Source organism: Daucus carota, chromosome 1 (genome assembly GCF_001625215.2).
Source record: "Daucus carota subsp. sativus chromosome 1, DH1 v3.0, whole genome shotgun sequence".
NCBI lineage: Eukaryota > Viridiplantae > Streptophyta > Magnoliopsida > Apiales > Apiaceae > Daucus > Daucus carota.
In genome coordinates this window covers 48,924,074-48,940,514 of record NC_030381.2, presented here as the reverse complement: position 1 = coordinate 48,940,514, position 16,441 = coordinate 48,924,074, and the positions used below count along the sequence as shown (strand labels likewise).

The window sequence follows — 16,441 nt, the reverse complement described above, 5'->3', positions numbered from 1 at the left end:
TAAATTGTATGTGTTAAATTGTTTATACATGTTATGTATGATTAGTATTCTACATTAGAATCAAAATTTATGCATAAGTATGTCTAATTTTAAAATTATTAATGAAATTTTAAAGTAGAATCAAATGGTTCTCCACGGGACTCCATATAAGATGGTTCTCCATAGAACAATGGCCTATATATATATATATCATCATAAATTATGTATAAATATTATCATTATTATTTTAGGACGGAGTATACATTTCTATTTTCTTAGATGTTGCGGATAACTTTTTAGTTGTAGTTGCAGTAGGTAAAATAATTCTACCAAAATTAAACAAAATTTAACGATATTTTGGTAAATTCGATATGTTTAGCATGTTATAAAAATAAGGGAGTTTCCATTTAGCAAAAAAAAAAAAAAAAGGGAGTTTCTGTTTGGTTACCGTACTGTTTGATGTTTCCAATTGCTATAATTTAATCGTGGAATATAAAAGTCGACAAAACTAAACAAAGTCAAGGTTTACTATATTAATAATTCCATTAACTAAAACATGCATAATCCATTTTTAATAAATAATTCAATTATTTAAATAAATGATTCAATTATTTAAATAAACTCGAGTGTTCTTTCCTCGCAACAAATATAGGTAAGAGCGTGTTTCCGAGAAGTTCGATTCGTTTACTCCTTGCTGTACGGGACGGTTTAGCTAGTCTGACATGATGTAATAGTCGGTGCTGAATGCATATCTGATTCACCGATTTTTCAAATTTTTAAATAATTAAATCTGATTTAATAAATCTTATGACCACTATTTGAGCAAACATAAATGTACCTCCTTTCTTCCGGAATACACGTCTTGATTTTGTAATGGACAATGTTAGAGACCCCAAAAAAAATTCCCAAAAATCTTTACCAAATGATGTGGCAAACAAGTGGCTAGTTATGATTGAGTGATTGATGAATCTGCAGGGGGGTCTCATTATTATGGGAGTGAATTCAGCCAATCAAATTTGGACACATCATTTGGGAAAATTATTTGGGACAATTTTTTGGAGTCTCTAGCATTTTCCTTTTGTAATTGATTAATTTGTGAATGTTGAATTGCAAATACAAAGTATTTTATATAATAAAATTATTTCCGTTTGTGACATATGACATGACACATATTAAATACAAAATTTTATATATTTATGACATGTTTGGAATTCTGAACTTCTTTTTAAAATTCTTGATTTAATCAAATAATGTTTGGAAATTTGGATTTCATTTGAAATTTGGACACTTAAACATCAGTATATATCTGAGAATTTGAAATGAAAACTTAAATTATATCATTTCAAATGCATGTTTTCATAGTTTTTGTATATGACAGGATCATTATTATTATTATTAAAAAGTTCGAGTAAATCAAAATTTAATATATACTAAATTTATACTAAAAAGATTTTGAAAAAAAAATAGGGTGCTGATTTATGCACACCCTAAATTTATTTATGCACACCGTTCCACCTACTTTGTATTAAATTATCCCTTTGAATTGATAAGATATTTGGTTGAAATGATAAAAGACAGGGTAAATTAGTATAAAACAAGGTGTGGAGTGTGCATAAATAAATTTAGAGTATGTATATATCAGCACCAAAACAATATTATCCAATAATGAGAAATCATACGATATTCACTGTTATAGTCGAAATTGGAACAAACGTATAATCAATAGTTGTTGAACTTTTCCTTTTCGGATGGCAATCAAGCGATAAAGAGATATCTACATGTTGCGATACTCACACTTTTATTTGGAGCAATCGACTATAAATATATTAACATAAAAATCTTTATCATTGAACCAACATTATCAAAATCACGCAAATTTGTAATTCCGAACATAATGAACAATGAGAAAACCTAAACAAAAAATACTCTCACAAGAAGAGATCAAACAAGAACCAAATAATTGAGAACTTATTGAAGAAAAATTAAATAAACTTTAGATTAGATTAGGATTCCGTTTGTGTGAACTTATAACTTGCCGTGACTTACAACTTAATTTGACTTCTCTCATTAAGTTAAGAATTTAAAATATCTTTTTGAGTAATTTCAATTTACTAACAGTTTATGGGTTATTAAAAATATAATAATAAAAATAAAAAAATTATGAATAATTTATAATTTATGATTAATTTTTATAAAAAAATTGTTCAGAAAAATGAAGTTAAATATCTAGGATCAGCTCCGGGCTTATTTCTAACTTTAATCCGACCTAAAACATTTTTCTCCTTAAAACGGGGGACAAACGGGCTCTGGCCTCTGGGTACAGGGCTCTGGTCCTGGGTACAGATTTGGTTCACCTTCGACTTGTACACGACACGATGGACGGGCCTGGTAGAAATCGTAAAGAAGATCAGGACCTTTGGTTTTGAAGATTGACATGAAACCCTCCTTAATTTCTACGACATTTTGCTAAAGGAGGTAATATTATGTGTTACTTGGTTTCAGTACCATGTCTGATTGTCTGTTATACTCTTTGTTAGAATAAAACAAATTAACACTGTTGTTTCTCTCTCTACAGACATGTGTGTCCTAAGCTATGTTGTTACCTTTGATACTGTCATTAACTGCACGTTGTTGTCACTTATATCGTGTCGATTGTGCCTTTTCGTTGTTGTTTGGATCATTATGCCTAGTTTTCTGGTTGATGTTTTCGCCTATGCTACTCTTATAAGGAACCTGATTTCCCAAGACTAGGCCACGAGTCGTCGAGGCTGAGTAATTGTCCCGAAAAAGTTGTCAGTAACAAAGAAATTCACTCAACTGTGTCCACCACTCCACCCAATAGCCTCAGTAATAAAGGTCACACTAGTATGGCCATCGCATTGTTTACATATATGGTGAAGAAAGGTTGTAAACCTAATACAATAACTTATTACATTGTTATTAATTATTTATGTGAGGACCGACTTTTTGATCATGCTTTAGGTCTTCTCTTTGATATGATTTACAAAGGCATATTACTAGATGTCTTAGATATGATAACCTATGAGCTACTCTAAGGTGGGTAATTTTTGGAATTTTAGGTAATTTTTGTAGATACTTAAGGTTGACACACACAATTGAAATTTGGAACTTAGAGTTCTATTTTACTAGAGTTGTTGAATATGGATAGACCTTGAAGCATGGAAGTATTTTAGTGAGAAAGTGCTAAACCAAGGTCCAAACCTAGAATATATGATGTTCAGCATCTTGTTGCAGGGTCTTTGCTAGAACCATTATCTTGCCGTAGCAGTGTCCTTATTTTACACAATGGACTGCGGTGGTTTAATTCCTGATCTGCGCATTTACATTAATTTACTTTAAGGATTAAGCTAGAATGTTTCTTGACAGCCTTTCCTCAAAAGGTTTGGAACCTGTGTTCAGGATGTACACAAGGAAGATCCATGGGCTTTTCCTAGGGGGAATACCTGACGAAGCAAATGAAATATTTGTGAGAATGGAAGCCAGTGATTGCTTGTCAAATACTTTTACCATCCTTATGCTGGGCTGTATTCATAATAAGAAGTGCAATGTAGCAGGTCTACTCATAAATGAGATGTGTGCTCAAGGTTTCTCAGTCGATGCATCTACCACCTTCTTGTTACTTGACTAACTTGGATTAAAGGACCAGGATCTCGCTCTTCTTGCTTTGCGTAAGATTTTCTTGCCATAGTTAAAATTTGGTAGCTTATTTTTTATAAATATCTATGTACAATTTTTAAGTTGAAACTTTTTATATTGTTTTTTTTTTTTGCTAAGTAAAACTTTTTATATTGTTACTTAAATTTTGAAATTTACAGACAATTTGCTTGACTGTGGTCTTCTCAGCACATATGTTCACCATTTTCATGATACTAAAAGCATTGAATTCAAAACTTCTCTATCTTACCTAGGAAGTTCTTGCTGTAGTTTGGGGTTTGGTGGCTAATTTAAAAAGTATCTATGTGTGTTTTCTATTTGGCCTCATAATCTTGATTTTTTACAGATCCCTATAAATGCAGATCTGTGTTCCCCTGCTTTGATTTTCTTTTAGCTTAACAAACCAAATTGATCATATATTCATTTGTGTTTAATATACAGCCAGTAGACGTACTATTGTTATCCCATCAAATTATAGGGTTCTGTTACAGTATATAAAATCACTTGAATCATAATACGAAAGGGGTTCAACACTTCAAAATCTAACTTGATGATTGGGGATTAACTTCTAGTCGTCCGAGGCAAAACATAGCAGAAGACTAGTATTATAGAAGCAAGGTCCTTGTCTAAAAAAATTTTCCCAAAGCATAAGGCCGTAAACATCAATAATAACCTTACTTGGCATATTTGCATAAACTACAATCTGAAGATCTATAGTGTAAAAATAGTTTTTCACTCAATTCAGAAGATATTAATTCCTTTTTATGGATGTATTCTTCTTGATTGATGGCAAGGGCTGTCTTCTATTTTTTTTTAAAAAAAATATTATTTGTTTCATTTCAGCCCACTCTGAAGGTACAAAGTTATCTTCCAGATCTGAAATAGTTCTACACGCAATCTTGAGTTCTGATTCTAATATGTTCTTTGTTATCCTTGTACTAATTCATAGGTTTTGTGTGCTTAATTCTTTTAGATTTTGGTAGATTGTGATGAATCATGCACCTCCACCCTCTAGAGATTTCACGATTTATTAATAACTTTCCATGTTTTAACTTGAGAAAAAAGGAAAAATGATATAAAACAAGATTTTGTTATAATTAACTTTTTCTCGATTACAATAGCAGAGTGGCTAAAGAATAACAATCCGAAGGTGTTAGACGGCTATAGGCAACAAATTATCGAGTTCCGTAATTGATGTATGTAGTACACTTTGAGTTTAGCTTTTGCAGATCGTATGGCACCATTCACTATAATTGCTCTGTACCAGGAATCATCTAGACTGAACTGTCCAATAACAAGGTCACCTTTGTTATTCTCTAATGAACCATCTTTCCTCAACAATGGCCTCTAACTTCTGTCCATGTAGTATGTAATCGCTAAGACAGCATATTTATTTTATTTATTTTTGTAACTACTTATTATTTGTAACATTAAATTTTTTTGTAGCAAACCAGCAAATCAAGCTCCAAATCTAGTCCATTAACCAATATTAAGTAGTTTCTTCACAAATAGCAAGAAAGTAAAACATCATCCTCAAACGGATACATACTTCAAGAAAAGGGTCCCACCTGCTGACCCTTTTCTTGACCTGCTCTCTTCAAGAAATTCACCTCTCATACCTTGTACTCAGTTATAATTTCAGCGTGGCTTATATAGCAACATTTAAACAATACTAAAGGATATTACCCAACAAAGAAACTGATATAATATTGAAGCTATCTCATAATACTATACTAATATAATAATTTTATACATTATGGACATTTCTCTAGGACATCATAGTTGCGGCTCGGACCATATTGATCAGAATTTATTCTGGGAATTTTGTTTTTGTAATAGAAATGGGAGGATTCGGTGTACATTTTTGATTGACCACATAGAATTCTGTCTGAAGTATTTGTTGGCGTGGATTTTTTTTGTTACTTATGAATTTCTTTTGCATGCCTTTCACAATTTTTTTCTGTATTGTTTTTAGAATTGGAGGTATGCAACAGCATTAGAAGCTTCACTTTAGATGGATGAAGTGAAAATGGTGCATGTCTGTCAGTAGTGTGACTCTATACGTTTTGTCATCGTTTATCGCGTATACTTCTCTTCTATTTTCTTTATTTCCTGTTTTTTATATTGTTGTACTGTTGTCATATGTAGCTAGCTAAAATGTATGCCAAATACCACGTCGTTGATGCTTATGGCATGGATAAGGTGGGAAGGTGATGCTAGACAGAAAATCGATTACTCGGCAGGCTAGTATACCTATGATTTTACTGGGAAAACGGAGGAAAATTTCCCTAAAACTCAGTGACAACATTTCTGAAATACAACTGAAAATAATAAACCAGAATAATCCTCATAAAAACCCACAAGCCAGACTTTTACAATAATTGAAAATTAAAAAGAAAAAAAAGTGAATTCATGGTCCCCTAAAATAATGATGTGCATATTTTCTTAGATTGTTAATATATGTTTGTCCCTCTCTCTGTTGTATGAATCAAGGGGACCATTGGTAGTGGCAGATGATTACAAACCTGAGGTAGCTCTTTCCTGTGATATATGTTTTGATACATTAGCCATCGCTTCTTAATAGCATTTCTAGCTGACGACTACTTAATGCACTCGAATTGGAAAGCTTTATTCAGAGTTAAAATTCTGCCATTTACATATGGTGTAGACTACGGCCATTCATCTTATTAGGGAAATATCAATTTAATTGATTAGCTCATTAGCGTCTTACTGAAATGCCATCTGGAGCTTAGATATTATATGTGCATCATCTTTGTTAGCAAAAATAACAGTCTGGTGGAAGGCTGGTTCTTCAATTAACCAAAAGTTCCCACTTTACCTTTTAGAAGAACTAGTTTACAGAAAACAAGTTCTAAGGTTTGTTGAACATGACTTTAGCATATCTTTTGCTCTTCTTGACTTGTGTTAATCTGCATTTTCATGCATGTCATGATTCGAATGTGACCAGTATTATGTTGTTTACACAAGGGAAGTTGCTTAAAGAAACAGGCTGGTTTCTTAATCTGAGCTGTTCCTTAATTTGTTTCTGTAATTGATTGATAGTAGAAGTAATAAGGAGAGGGTACAAGATTTAATGAAGACATATAAAAACCACCGTATCCACCCAGTTCTACATTCCTTAAAACTAAAAAGAGCAATGTGACTAAAACCAAAGATGAAACATTTTCCCAACGCTCATTTTAGTTGCATACCGTAATTAAAATTCCCAAGCAATCATTAGATTTTGAACAAAAAACGTATATGGTACCTGAAAGAACTAATTATTATAAGATTACATCTCAAAGGGATTTATCAATTTAATTACATGAAACACACATACTAGCTACTACTTGTTTACCTGAAAACATAATATTATTCATACGACTAGTCGACTACAGTCTACATACTTGGTCAGTACGAATAGATGATATTATTCATTGTTATTCTAATGATCATCCACTGTTTGACAAAGATTTCGGCTGCCTGTATCTTCGCTTATCTTTTATGCTAAAGTTCTCCAACAAATGTTTTTGACTTCTGCCAAGGACCTATTTAGATATATCAGTAAGTCCATTCTTGAGGCAGATGCAACTCATTAAATTGTTGTCGCCATTTTTGTTTCTGTTAACAGCTGTCTTGTTTGGAGTCTCTTGGTGCTGCAACCTTTGATTTGGACGCGCATGGAACATAGCATTTGGATGTGCCTGAGTCGCTTGACTAGCATTTGTTTTCCCATGGTGCTTCTTCAGAGAATGAAGTAATCTTTCTGTAATAATTACTCTTGAGCATTTTCTTGGTTTCTTGCGGAGGTGATGATTAGGTAGAGTATTGGTCGCATGTGGGATGAAAACTCCAGTCCCGCCTGCTGACCCGATTCTTGACCCACTCTCTCCCAGAAATACAACTCGTATATACCAGGTTCTCTGCTACAATAGTGCAGATTGGCTTATATAGCAACATCTTAACAATAATAAGGATATTATCCCAACAAGGAAACTGATATGATAATTTAACCATCTCATAATACTATACTAGTATAATATTTTTTTATGTGTTAACATTCTGGACATTTCTCGTGGACGTCGTAGATGTGGCTCGGATCATATTGATCAGATTTTATTCTGAGTGTTTTTGTTTGGCTTTTAGAAACGGGAGGTTTGATGTACATATTCGATTGACCACAGAGAATTATATCTGAACTATTTGTTGGCATGGATCGGTTTGTTGTTTATTGATTTATATTGCAGGCTTTGCACAATTTTTTTCTGTATTAATTTTGGCTGCCACTGTGACCCCAGACCTGGAAAGAAGGGTTCTCCAAATTGGTACATGTTTGCCAGTGGTTAGACTCGACATGTTTTTGTCATCGTTTATGGCGTACTCTCCTCTTTAATCCTTCTTTATTTCCTGTTTCTTATAATCTTGTACTGTTGTATATTTTTTTTCCTCTCTTTTTTTTACTGTTGTATTCTGTAGCTAGCTAAAACGTATGCCAAATACCAAGCTGTTGATGCTTATGGCAGGATGGTGTGGGGAGGTGACGCTGGACAGAATATCGTTTACTAGCAGGCTAGTATTAGCGATGATTTTACTGGAAAACATAGGAAAGTTGCCTGAAAGGCGAAAACACATTGAAAAATTTCTTGAAAACAACTGAAAATAATAAAACAGAATAATCCTCATATAAACCCACAAGCCAGACATTTACGATAACTGACTTCCTGACTTCAAACAAAAAAAAAAACAAAAAAAAACAGCAGATATGTGGTCTCCCTAATTTGTGTATTTTCTTAGATTATTGATACACCGGGTGTTCGTCCCTCTGTCTGTTTCGTGAATCAAGGGGATCTTTGGTAGTGGCAGATGATTACAATCCTGAGGTAGCTCTTTCCTGTAATATATATTTTGATACATTAGCCGGGCTTCTTAGTTAGATTTCTAGCTGATGACCACTGAATGCACTTGAATTGGAAGCTTCCTTCAGTTTTTTCCCTGGACCTTTCTTTTAATTAGAATTCTGTCATATATGAAGAGTGTAGACTGTAGACTACATCCATTCTTCATATCATGTATCATACTGCAATGCAATTTGGAACTTAGATCAGTGTTTGTGTGCATCATCTTTGATAGGAAAACTAAGAGTTTGGTGGTAGGCTGGAAGCTGCCTTATTCTGCAATTAACCAGAAATTCCCACTTTACCTTTCAGAACAACTAGTTTACACAAATCAAATCTAAATGTTTGTTGCAAAAAACTTTAGCATATATTTTTTCTCCTTTGGACTTGTGTTAATCTGTATTTTTTTGCATGCATTCACAGGCTGATTCGAATGTAAGACAGAAGAGAAGTTGCTTATGGAAACAGGTTACTTTCTAAATTTGTAGCTGTTCCTTTATATGTTTCTGTAATTGATTAATACAAGAAGGCTGAGGGCACAAGATTTTATGAAGACATATTAGATAATTAGTTAATTACCACCAAAAACAAAATTTCTTAAAACCAAATAGAGCCATACCCTAAGTTAAATTTCCAAGCAAGCATTAGATATTGAACTTGAAACGTATACGAAAGAACTGATTATTACGAGATTATCATCTCAAGGGAATTTATGAGTTAATACATGAAACACACATACCAACTACTACTTGTTTACCTAAGAAGCAAACTGCTGCATATGAGTGACTGGATTATATATATTATATTCTTCTGAAAATACATTATTGCATCACCTTTTAGGTATGGTTTAGTATTTCTTTAAGCTTACCGAGATCTTAGTTGCCACTCTTTGGAATTTTTGGTTTGGATTCATATAGAGTTAGGTGAAGTCTTTGCTCATACCCTAATTTGTGCTAAATGTTTATCAGTTTCCTAAACACTGCTATAAAACGAAAATTTTACAGCGATATCTTAATTAAGTCTTGATTTGATCGCTTAACAGTGATTCTTACATAAACCTGCACATTAGTCGTTGAGCTGAGAAACGTAATCTGGAAACACCAACACATAATGACTTTAGACAATAAGTTTGTGCAGGCCTTAATTGAGGAACAAAAATTTCATAAAAGGTGAGCATGTTCCGTCAAAGCATCAATAAGCCTATCTGCTATTTGGGAATTATAACAAAAGAATAAAGTTGTGAATTCTAGGATTACAACAGAATTGTTCTCCAGGTGCATTATGAATAAGAATGTACAACATGATTAAACAACGATGAACGGACCTTGGGGGCAGGTAAAATAGTCCTAATGAATCTTGAAATCATGGATTAAGTTGCCTACTAGCCTCCAAATCCATTGATATGTTTACATGAATACATGTATAGAACCACTAGAAACAAAAGGATGGGGTTGATTGTATTAATTGTAAGTGTGCCCTGAATCATTATCATTTCTGAAAACTCTGGGCATAAAAATGGTAAATATTCCAAGCACAAGAGAGCAAAACACTATTGGGATTAATGCATTATCATGTGCTGTACATTTGCATATCGTGATTGACTGAATTATTCCATAAAATTTTATTGTCCATGTTGTCTGCTATCTTATGACTTATATCAATCTTTCCCAAAACATGCTGCATTATAGTGCCAGTTCTGTTCTCGTTCATCTGTTATTGTGATGGAAGAATCAAAGGAATAACCCTATACTCTTGAGTTTCGAATGTGAAATATTGTGCTAGAGTTGATATTTAATAGATCGAGTACTAGTATGACTGGAAAATTTATATTCTGTCAAACCGGATCTTTTAACCTCAAGTTATTCGAGCACTTACCGAATGTTATATCCTTCACATCCAGTAACCAGTAGAACTACTCTTAATGTTGATACTAACCTAGTTAACATAAATGTGTGAGACAGAGAATGGGCATTCTGACCATTTTAGAGTATCATAAACTGAGTATACTTGAAGAATCTTGACTAGGCTATATAGTCAAAGTCTTTGTGTAATTACAAAATGGCGTGTCCTTGAGTCTTCACGCCACTTAATTTCATGGTTAAGTTACTTTCATATGTGAATCTTCTTGTGTTTCCACTTATTGTCAAAAAGCTACGAAAAGATGCATGTATTTCTCAAGATTTATATGCATATCAACTAATGCGGTTATCAATGTGACTGTCAGAAAGAGTGATAAATTTATTAATCATGTTTGCAAAATTGCAACGGTTTAAAGTCAGTTTTTGAAAATAAATTTTTATACGAGTTTCTATACATTAAGCATTTTATTTTATTTAGTTGCATTTTTATTTTTCCATAACACCGAGTAAGATTAATGCTCCCCGGCACATATCGAGACATTCACAGACTCACATGATGTCTGAGATTGTAAAAAAATTCACGTCATCTGTTAATATGTTAAGATAACATATTTTATTCATAACAAATTTCAAATAATATTACTTTAATATACTATTTTTGACATTAAATCATTATAATTTGTTCGATCTAGTTCACGGATTTGATAAAATTTTATATTATCAATATATTAGTATATTATTTTATTGTGACAGAGTATTGGTGGAACTAAGATGTTTCTTTATTGCAAGCTGTTCGAATTTCAAGGGTTGGTCCATTTTATAGAATTTAGCATTTTGGACTTTGAGAATTAATGATGTTCCGCAAAAATTACATAAACTCAGCGCATTTCATACCTCTTTTACAACGCTAGATGCCTGGATTGTTTAATTTATATCTAATGCTGTATTCAAAGTAACTCAACCCGCAAAATAACGTGTTTTAAAATGACGGCCATTAACTTTTTATGTTAAGACTAAACCTGAATAAAAGTCTGATTCCTAATTTTCTTTTGACAGAGTTGGATCTTAATTTTTGTGAAAGGAAATTGAAATATATTATAAATATATCTTTTTTATAATTTAAAATATTTATAGAAGTTTAAAACATCAAATAACGGTTATTCTGATGGAAATGGTATTAAAAGTCAAAGATTTAGGTTATCATAATAACTAAGATCATCTGATATTTATTAAAGAGATAAATATATTAAATTATCATCTTATATCTCTAAATGTTTATTAGAACATTACAAAATATTTATTTCCAATTAAGTCAAGATCTGAACTATGTTTATCGATATGGATTATGATTAACCAACCTCTAACCACCTTAGCAAGATTCTATTAATCTATTTGAGTAAAGCTAATTTTGCATTATTTTAGTCAATATTACCAGAGATGTTCTCATAGGAATAAAAATATTAGACTGTAATACTAATTCAAATTTGTGCTCTCATATTTATGAGATATGAGAAGATGTAGATTTTCATAATCATTAAGATTTGTATCATTATTATAAATATCTCTAAAAGATTTAGATTGTCATAATTAATAAGATTTGTATTATTCTAATAAAAAATAAACCCCACGGTCACAAGCTACTCAACTGAGATGGGTAAAACTTGAAAAGACTCACGGGGTAAAGCAGAGACCATAGTTAAGACTCAGAGGCAGACTCTCAGTTGAGTCAGTCCTTTGACAAACCAAATACACATACCTCTCCAACTCCCTCCATTTCAATCTTCTAGCCCCACACATATATTTAAGCACTTTATTTCTCCATGTTTCTCTGCTGAAACTGCTGTGAGAGCCAAAACAATCTGCAAAAAAGAAGACACTTTTGAATATTTACAAGATGAAGATGTTCTCCAAACTAATTATCTTTATCTCATTTGTGGCATTTGTGGAGTGTTCATGCATCACCAAAGACCAAGAATTGGTAACCAAGGCCTTCAGTTCAGTCAATGGTTTCAACTCATCTTGGTTCAAATCCAGGGATTTGAACTGCACAAACCCTCACATAACAAACATAAATCTCTCCTCAAGAAACCTCTCTGGCACAATTTCTTGGGTTTTTTTCCGAAACTTATCTCAGCTTCACTCCATCAATCTCTCCAATAATTCCCTCAGGGGTTCTGTTCCAGGCTGGTTTTGGTCCATCCCTACACTCACTGAACTCAATCTCTCCGAGAACAGGCTAGGAGGCACCATTGGGTCCGGACCCGAAAACCCCTTTTCGGGTCCCGGTCGATCTTCATCAATTCAAGTCTTGAATTTGTCACAAAACAGGTTCACCAGTTTGGCTCATCTATCTCTTTTTCCAAACCTCACAAGTCTTGACCTTTCCAATAATGACCTCAAAATCTTGCCTTCTGGTTTCGAAAACTTGACCAAACTTCAATTTCTTGACATTTCTAAATGCAACATTGTAGGAAACGCAAAGGCTATTTCAGTTCTTCATGGTTTGAAATATTTCGATGTTTCGAAAAATTACATGAGTGGTAGATTTCCATCTGATTTTCCTTCACTTGATGGCCTTAAATTCCTGAACATCTCATTCAATAATTTCACTGGTTATATAGCCCAAATCAATGTTCAAAATTTCGGTCATTCAGCCTTCATAAATGCAGGAAACTTCAACAACAACACATCTAAAAACAACCAAAATCTTCATGTGAAGCCTCATCCAATTCAATCCCCACCAGTCACAAAACCCCAACCTCAAAAACCCATGAACAAAAAACCCAAAATCAAACCCAGCCATCTCATCTTAGCCATAGCACTTGCATCATCAGTTCTTGCAGTGGCCATTTTTGCATGCATATGTTTTATGTACAGGAAGAGAAAACTAGCCAAAACAAACAAATGGGCCATCTCAAAACCCATTCAAACGCCATTCAAGATAGAGAAATCAGGGCCATTTTCATTTGAAACAGAGTCTGGAACCTCCTGGGTTGCTGATCTGAAAGAGCCCTCTTCAGCAGCAGTGGTGATGTTTGAGAAGCCATTGATGAATTACCTCACATTCAAAGACTTGATAGCTGCCACATCACACTTTGGAAAAGAGTCATTGCTTGCAGAAGGGAGGTGTGGGCCAGTGTACAGAGCAGTGCTGCCAGGTGACCTCCACGTGGCAATCAAAGTACTGGAAAATGCCAGAGACATTGATCAAGATAAAGCTAAAACCATGTTTGAAGATATCTCCAAGCTTAAACACCCCAATCTTTTGCCTATTTCTGGCTACTGCATTGCAGGTAATTCAAACTTTTGATCTATCATATGTTTTTCGCCGATTTATTTAAATCTTTATAAGAAATATCAGAAACCCGGAAATCATGTCCAATGCTTAGTTTACGAAAGTTGATTAGACATACGTAATCAAGTTAAATCACATTCGAAACAAATTCGGGTAATTTTTTTTCATTTTTGTATCTTAGCATTGCTCAATTTGTATTAGTCATAAGTTGACCTCCCATATTTATGTAGTTCACGGGGTACTATGCATGAGAGTGACAACTTGTCGCACTAAGTAAATTTACATGTCACGTAGTAGTAAGAGCAAGTCCAACAGTGCCCTATATTGATGTCCTAAATCAAAATATAAGGCGTGTGAAGCAAATCAATGCTCCAACAATGTCTTAGTGGTGCCCTAAAACACTAGGACATGAAATAATTGCCTTATTTTTGAGGCACCAATATGCATGCCCTATTCAATAAAAAAATAGTTTCCTACCATTTAACTACATCTCTCTCCTCTCTCCTTTTCGTTTCCCTCCAATAACAATTTAAATATATTAATATTTTAATTATAAGGCACAATAATGAGGCATGTTGTTGGAGTTGATATATGAAGATGATGTCTTAAATCACTAGGACACATTATTTTATTATATTTATAAGGCATTTGCTAGGACATTGTTGGACTTGCTCTAAACCTGAGACTATAGTACCACCTCTGATCATTTTTGGGCTTTCGTGAACTTTTAAAATTTCAAACTTCTATCTTACATCATGTTTTTTTTTGGTTTTTTACTCTGGTGGAAATCGACTTGAACTGTTTGAAATATAAATATTGATGTAACAACTTGTATCTGTCGAATTTTAGTAAGACTGGATTGTTTTAATGCAGGCAAGGAGAAGTTAGCATTGTATGAATTTATGGCAAATGGTGATCTCCATCAATGGCTTCACGAGGAGTTACCCACTGGGAGACCTGACGTTGAGGATTGGAGCACTGACACCTGGGAGCATCGCAACGACATCGAAAACCGGTCCCAAATTTTATCCCCTGATATAACCGCATGGCGTACCCGCCATCGCATTGCGGTGGGGATTGCCCGCGGCCTCGCTTATTTGCACCACGGGCAGTCTAGGCCCGTGGTGCACGGCCACTTTGTACCATCTAACATATTATTGTCAGATGAGTTGGAACCCCGAGTCACTGATTTTGGCCTCAGTCAAGACCAAATCAGCGGGTCAACGGAGGCTGACGTGTACAGTTTTGGGACCGTGTTGGTCGAGTTGTTGACGGGTCAACCAGGGTCCGAGGAGACAGTTGAGTGGGTGAGGAGGTTAGTGAGGGAGGGCAGAGGGGTTGATGCATTGGACTCGAGATTAAAAGTGGGTGATGACTCAGTGAGTGAGATGGTTGAGTGTCTCCGAGTTGGATACTTGTGCACAGCAGAGGCACCTCGGAAAAGACCCACAATGCAGCAAGTCGTGGGGCTGCTGAAAGACATACATCTTGTGATGGATGTGTTGAATTGAACATGGTTTTGGTCCATCATTTGATTTGAGAGTTCCCTCTCTTTTTTTACTTCTTTTTGAATATTCAAAGTACATATGTCATGTTTGTCTTATTTGGGAAATTGCTTGTCTGACTATTAAACTTCCTAGCTTGAACATATTTTGGACATTAAATGTCTCGAGGAATTTGAATTCTTTGACTATTAAACGTCATAGCTTGAACATATTTCGGACATTAAATAATGTCTCGAGGAATTTGAATTCTCGACGTCTCGTTATTTCCGCTAAAATTTAAATAGGAGTATATGTTATCTCATTATGGCCCAAATGAGAACTTTGGGACATGAACTAAACTTGTACGCGGATAAGAATTTAGTGTAAATTTATCAAGTAGATGTAGACTTGGTGGAGTGGTTGTCATTTGAGAAGAAAAGAGTGCTCCTTTATGTTCCTTTATTTAGTTTAACTGTTTTGTTTTACTACCTTTTAATCCCCTGTTTTTATTTTGTTTCCTTTTTCCATGTGATTGAGTATTCAATTCTAATTAAAAAGCTGGCAAAAGAAGTATCTATTGTTTTATAAGTTGGAAGAATCAAGCTTTGAAAGTGTTAAAAAGCATAGCTTCATGAAATCCAATCCAAAAATTAAACAGATTACAGTATGTTAAGTGGTCTGAATCAATATAAGCCTTCCTGTTCCCATCTCTCCACCAGAAAATCAACCATTTCCTGTCAATCAGAGTCATGTATGGCGGTTTTTGGCATGAATCAGTCGATCAAATCTCGTGGAGGATGTTCATGAGTGTGAATGTGTATATGAGTTTACGCACTCGAGGATGCGCCTGCGTCAATCGTAACAAGGGAAGATTCTGTCTTTTTCTTCTTGTTTGTTTACGTACTCTACTTGTATTGTGTGGTTTGTCATAAGCACTAATATGATAAATTAAAGGTTATAGCCTAATGTTCGTGTGCAGACTACATAACCTTGTGTGTGTATGAATCAGTGACATCGCAATCTCTTTCTCTCTCTCATATTATCATATGTCTCGTTGGAATCTCTATCTAATTCATAAATTTCATGAAGATTATATTTGTTTCGTAATTCTGGATAAAAGCAAGATCGGATGATAGGATCGATGGCATGCTATACACCTTACTCAATTTTGATCGAAGCAGTCGTGTGCGGGAGAGATAGCACAGAGGTGGTGGCCGAGGGTGGCGGTGACGGCGGTTCCGGGATCGGTAGGGA

At 34.2% G+C, this 16,441-nt stretch overlaps 1 protein-coding gene across 7 annotated transcripts; it reads left to right on the top strand.

Annotated features, from left to right (window-relative positions):
• Positions 1-2,275: 2,275 nt before the first annotated feature.
• On the top strand, positions 2,276-15,379 carry LOC108205855 (calmodulin-binding receptor kinase CaMRLK). Of its 7 annotated transcripts, none has more exons than XM_064085854.1 (7): positions 2,276-2,454; positions 3,400-3,466; positions 3,555-3,668; positions 5,630-5,737; positions 7,286-9,017; positions 12,357-13,701; positions 14,577-15,379. In XM_064085854.1, the coding sequence occupies exons 5-7, from the start codon at positions 8,961-8,963 to the stop codon at positions 15,212-15,214; spliced, it is 2,040 nt and encodes a 679-aa protein (XP_063941924.1). In that variant the 5' UTR covers positions 2,276-2,454; positions 3,400-3,466; positions 3,555-3,668; positions 5,630-5,737; positions 7,286-8,960; the 3' UTR covers positions 15,215-15,379. The 7 variants fall into 7 exon arrangements, with proteins under 7 accessions (XP_063941924.1, XP_063941923.1, XP_063941921.1 ...); XM_064085853.1 differs by having other exon boundaries at positions 3,367-3,466; XM_064085851.1 differs by having other exon boundaries at positions 3,400-3,668.
• Positions 15,380-16,441: the final 1,062 nt, after the last annotated feature.

Excerpts from the sequence above, each read along its gene's own strand:
- LOC108205855 (XM_064085854.1), top strand. The coding sequence starts at position 8,961 with ATGCATTCACAGGCTGATTCGAATGTAAGACAGAAGAGAAGTTGCTTA. Across the intron at positions 9,018-12,356 it reads GAAGTTGCTTATGGAAACAG|TGTTCATGCATCACCAAAGA; the intron begins GTTACTTTCTAA and ends GCATTTGTGGAG. Across the intron at positions 13,702-14,576 it reads TTCTGGCTACTGCATTGCAG|GCAAGGAGAAGTTAGCATTG; the intron begins GTAATTCAAACT and ends GTTTTAATGCAG.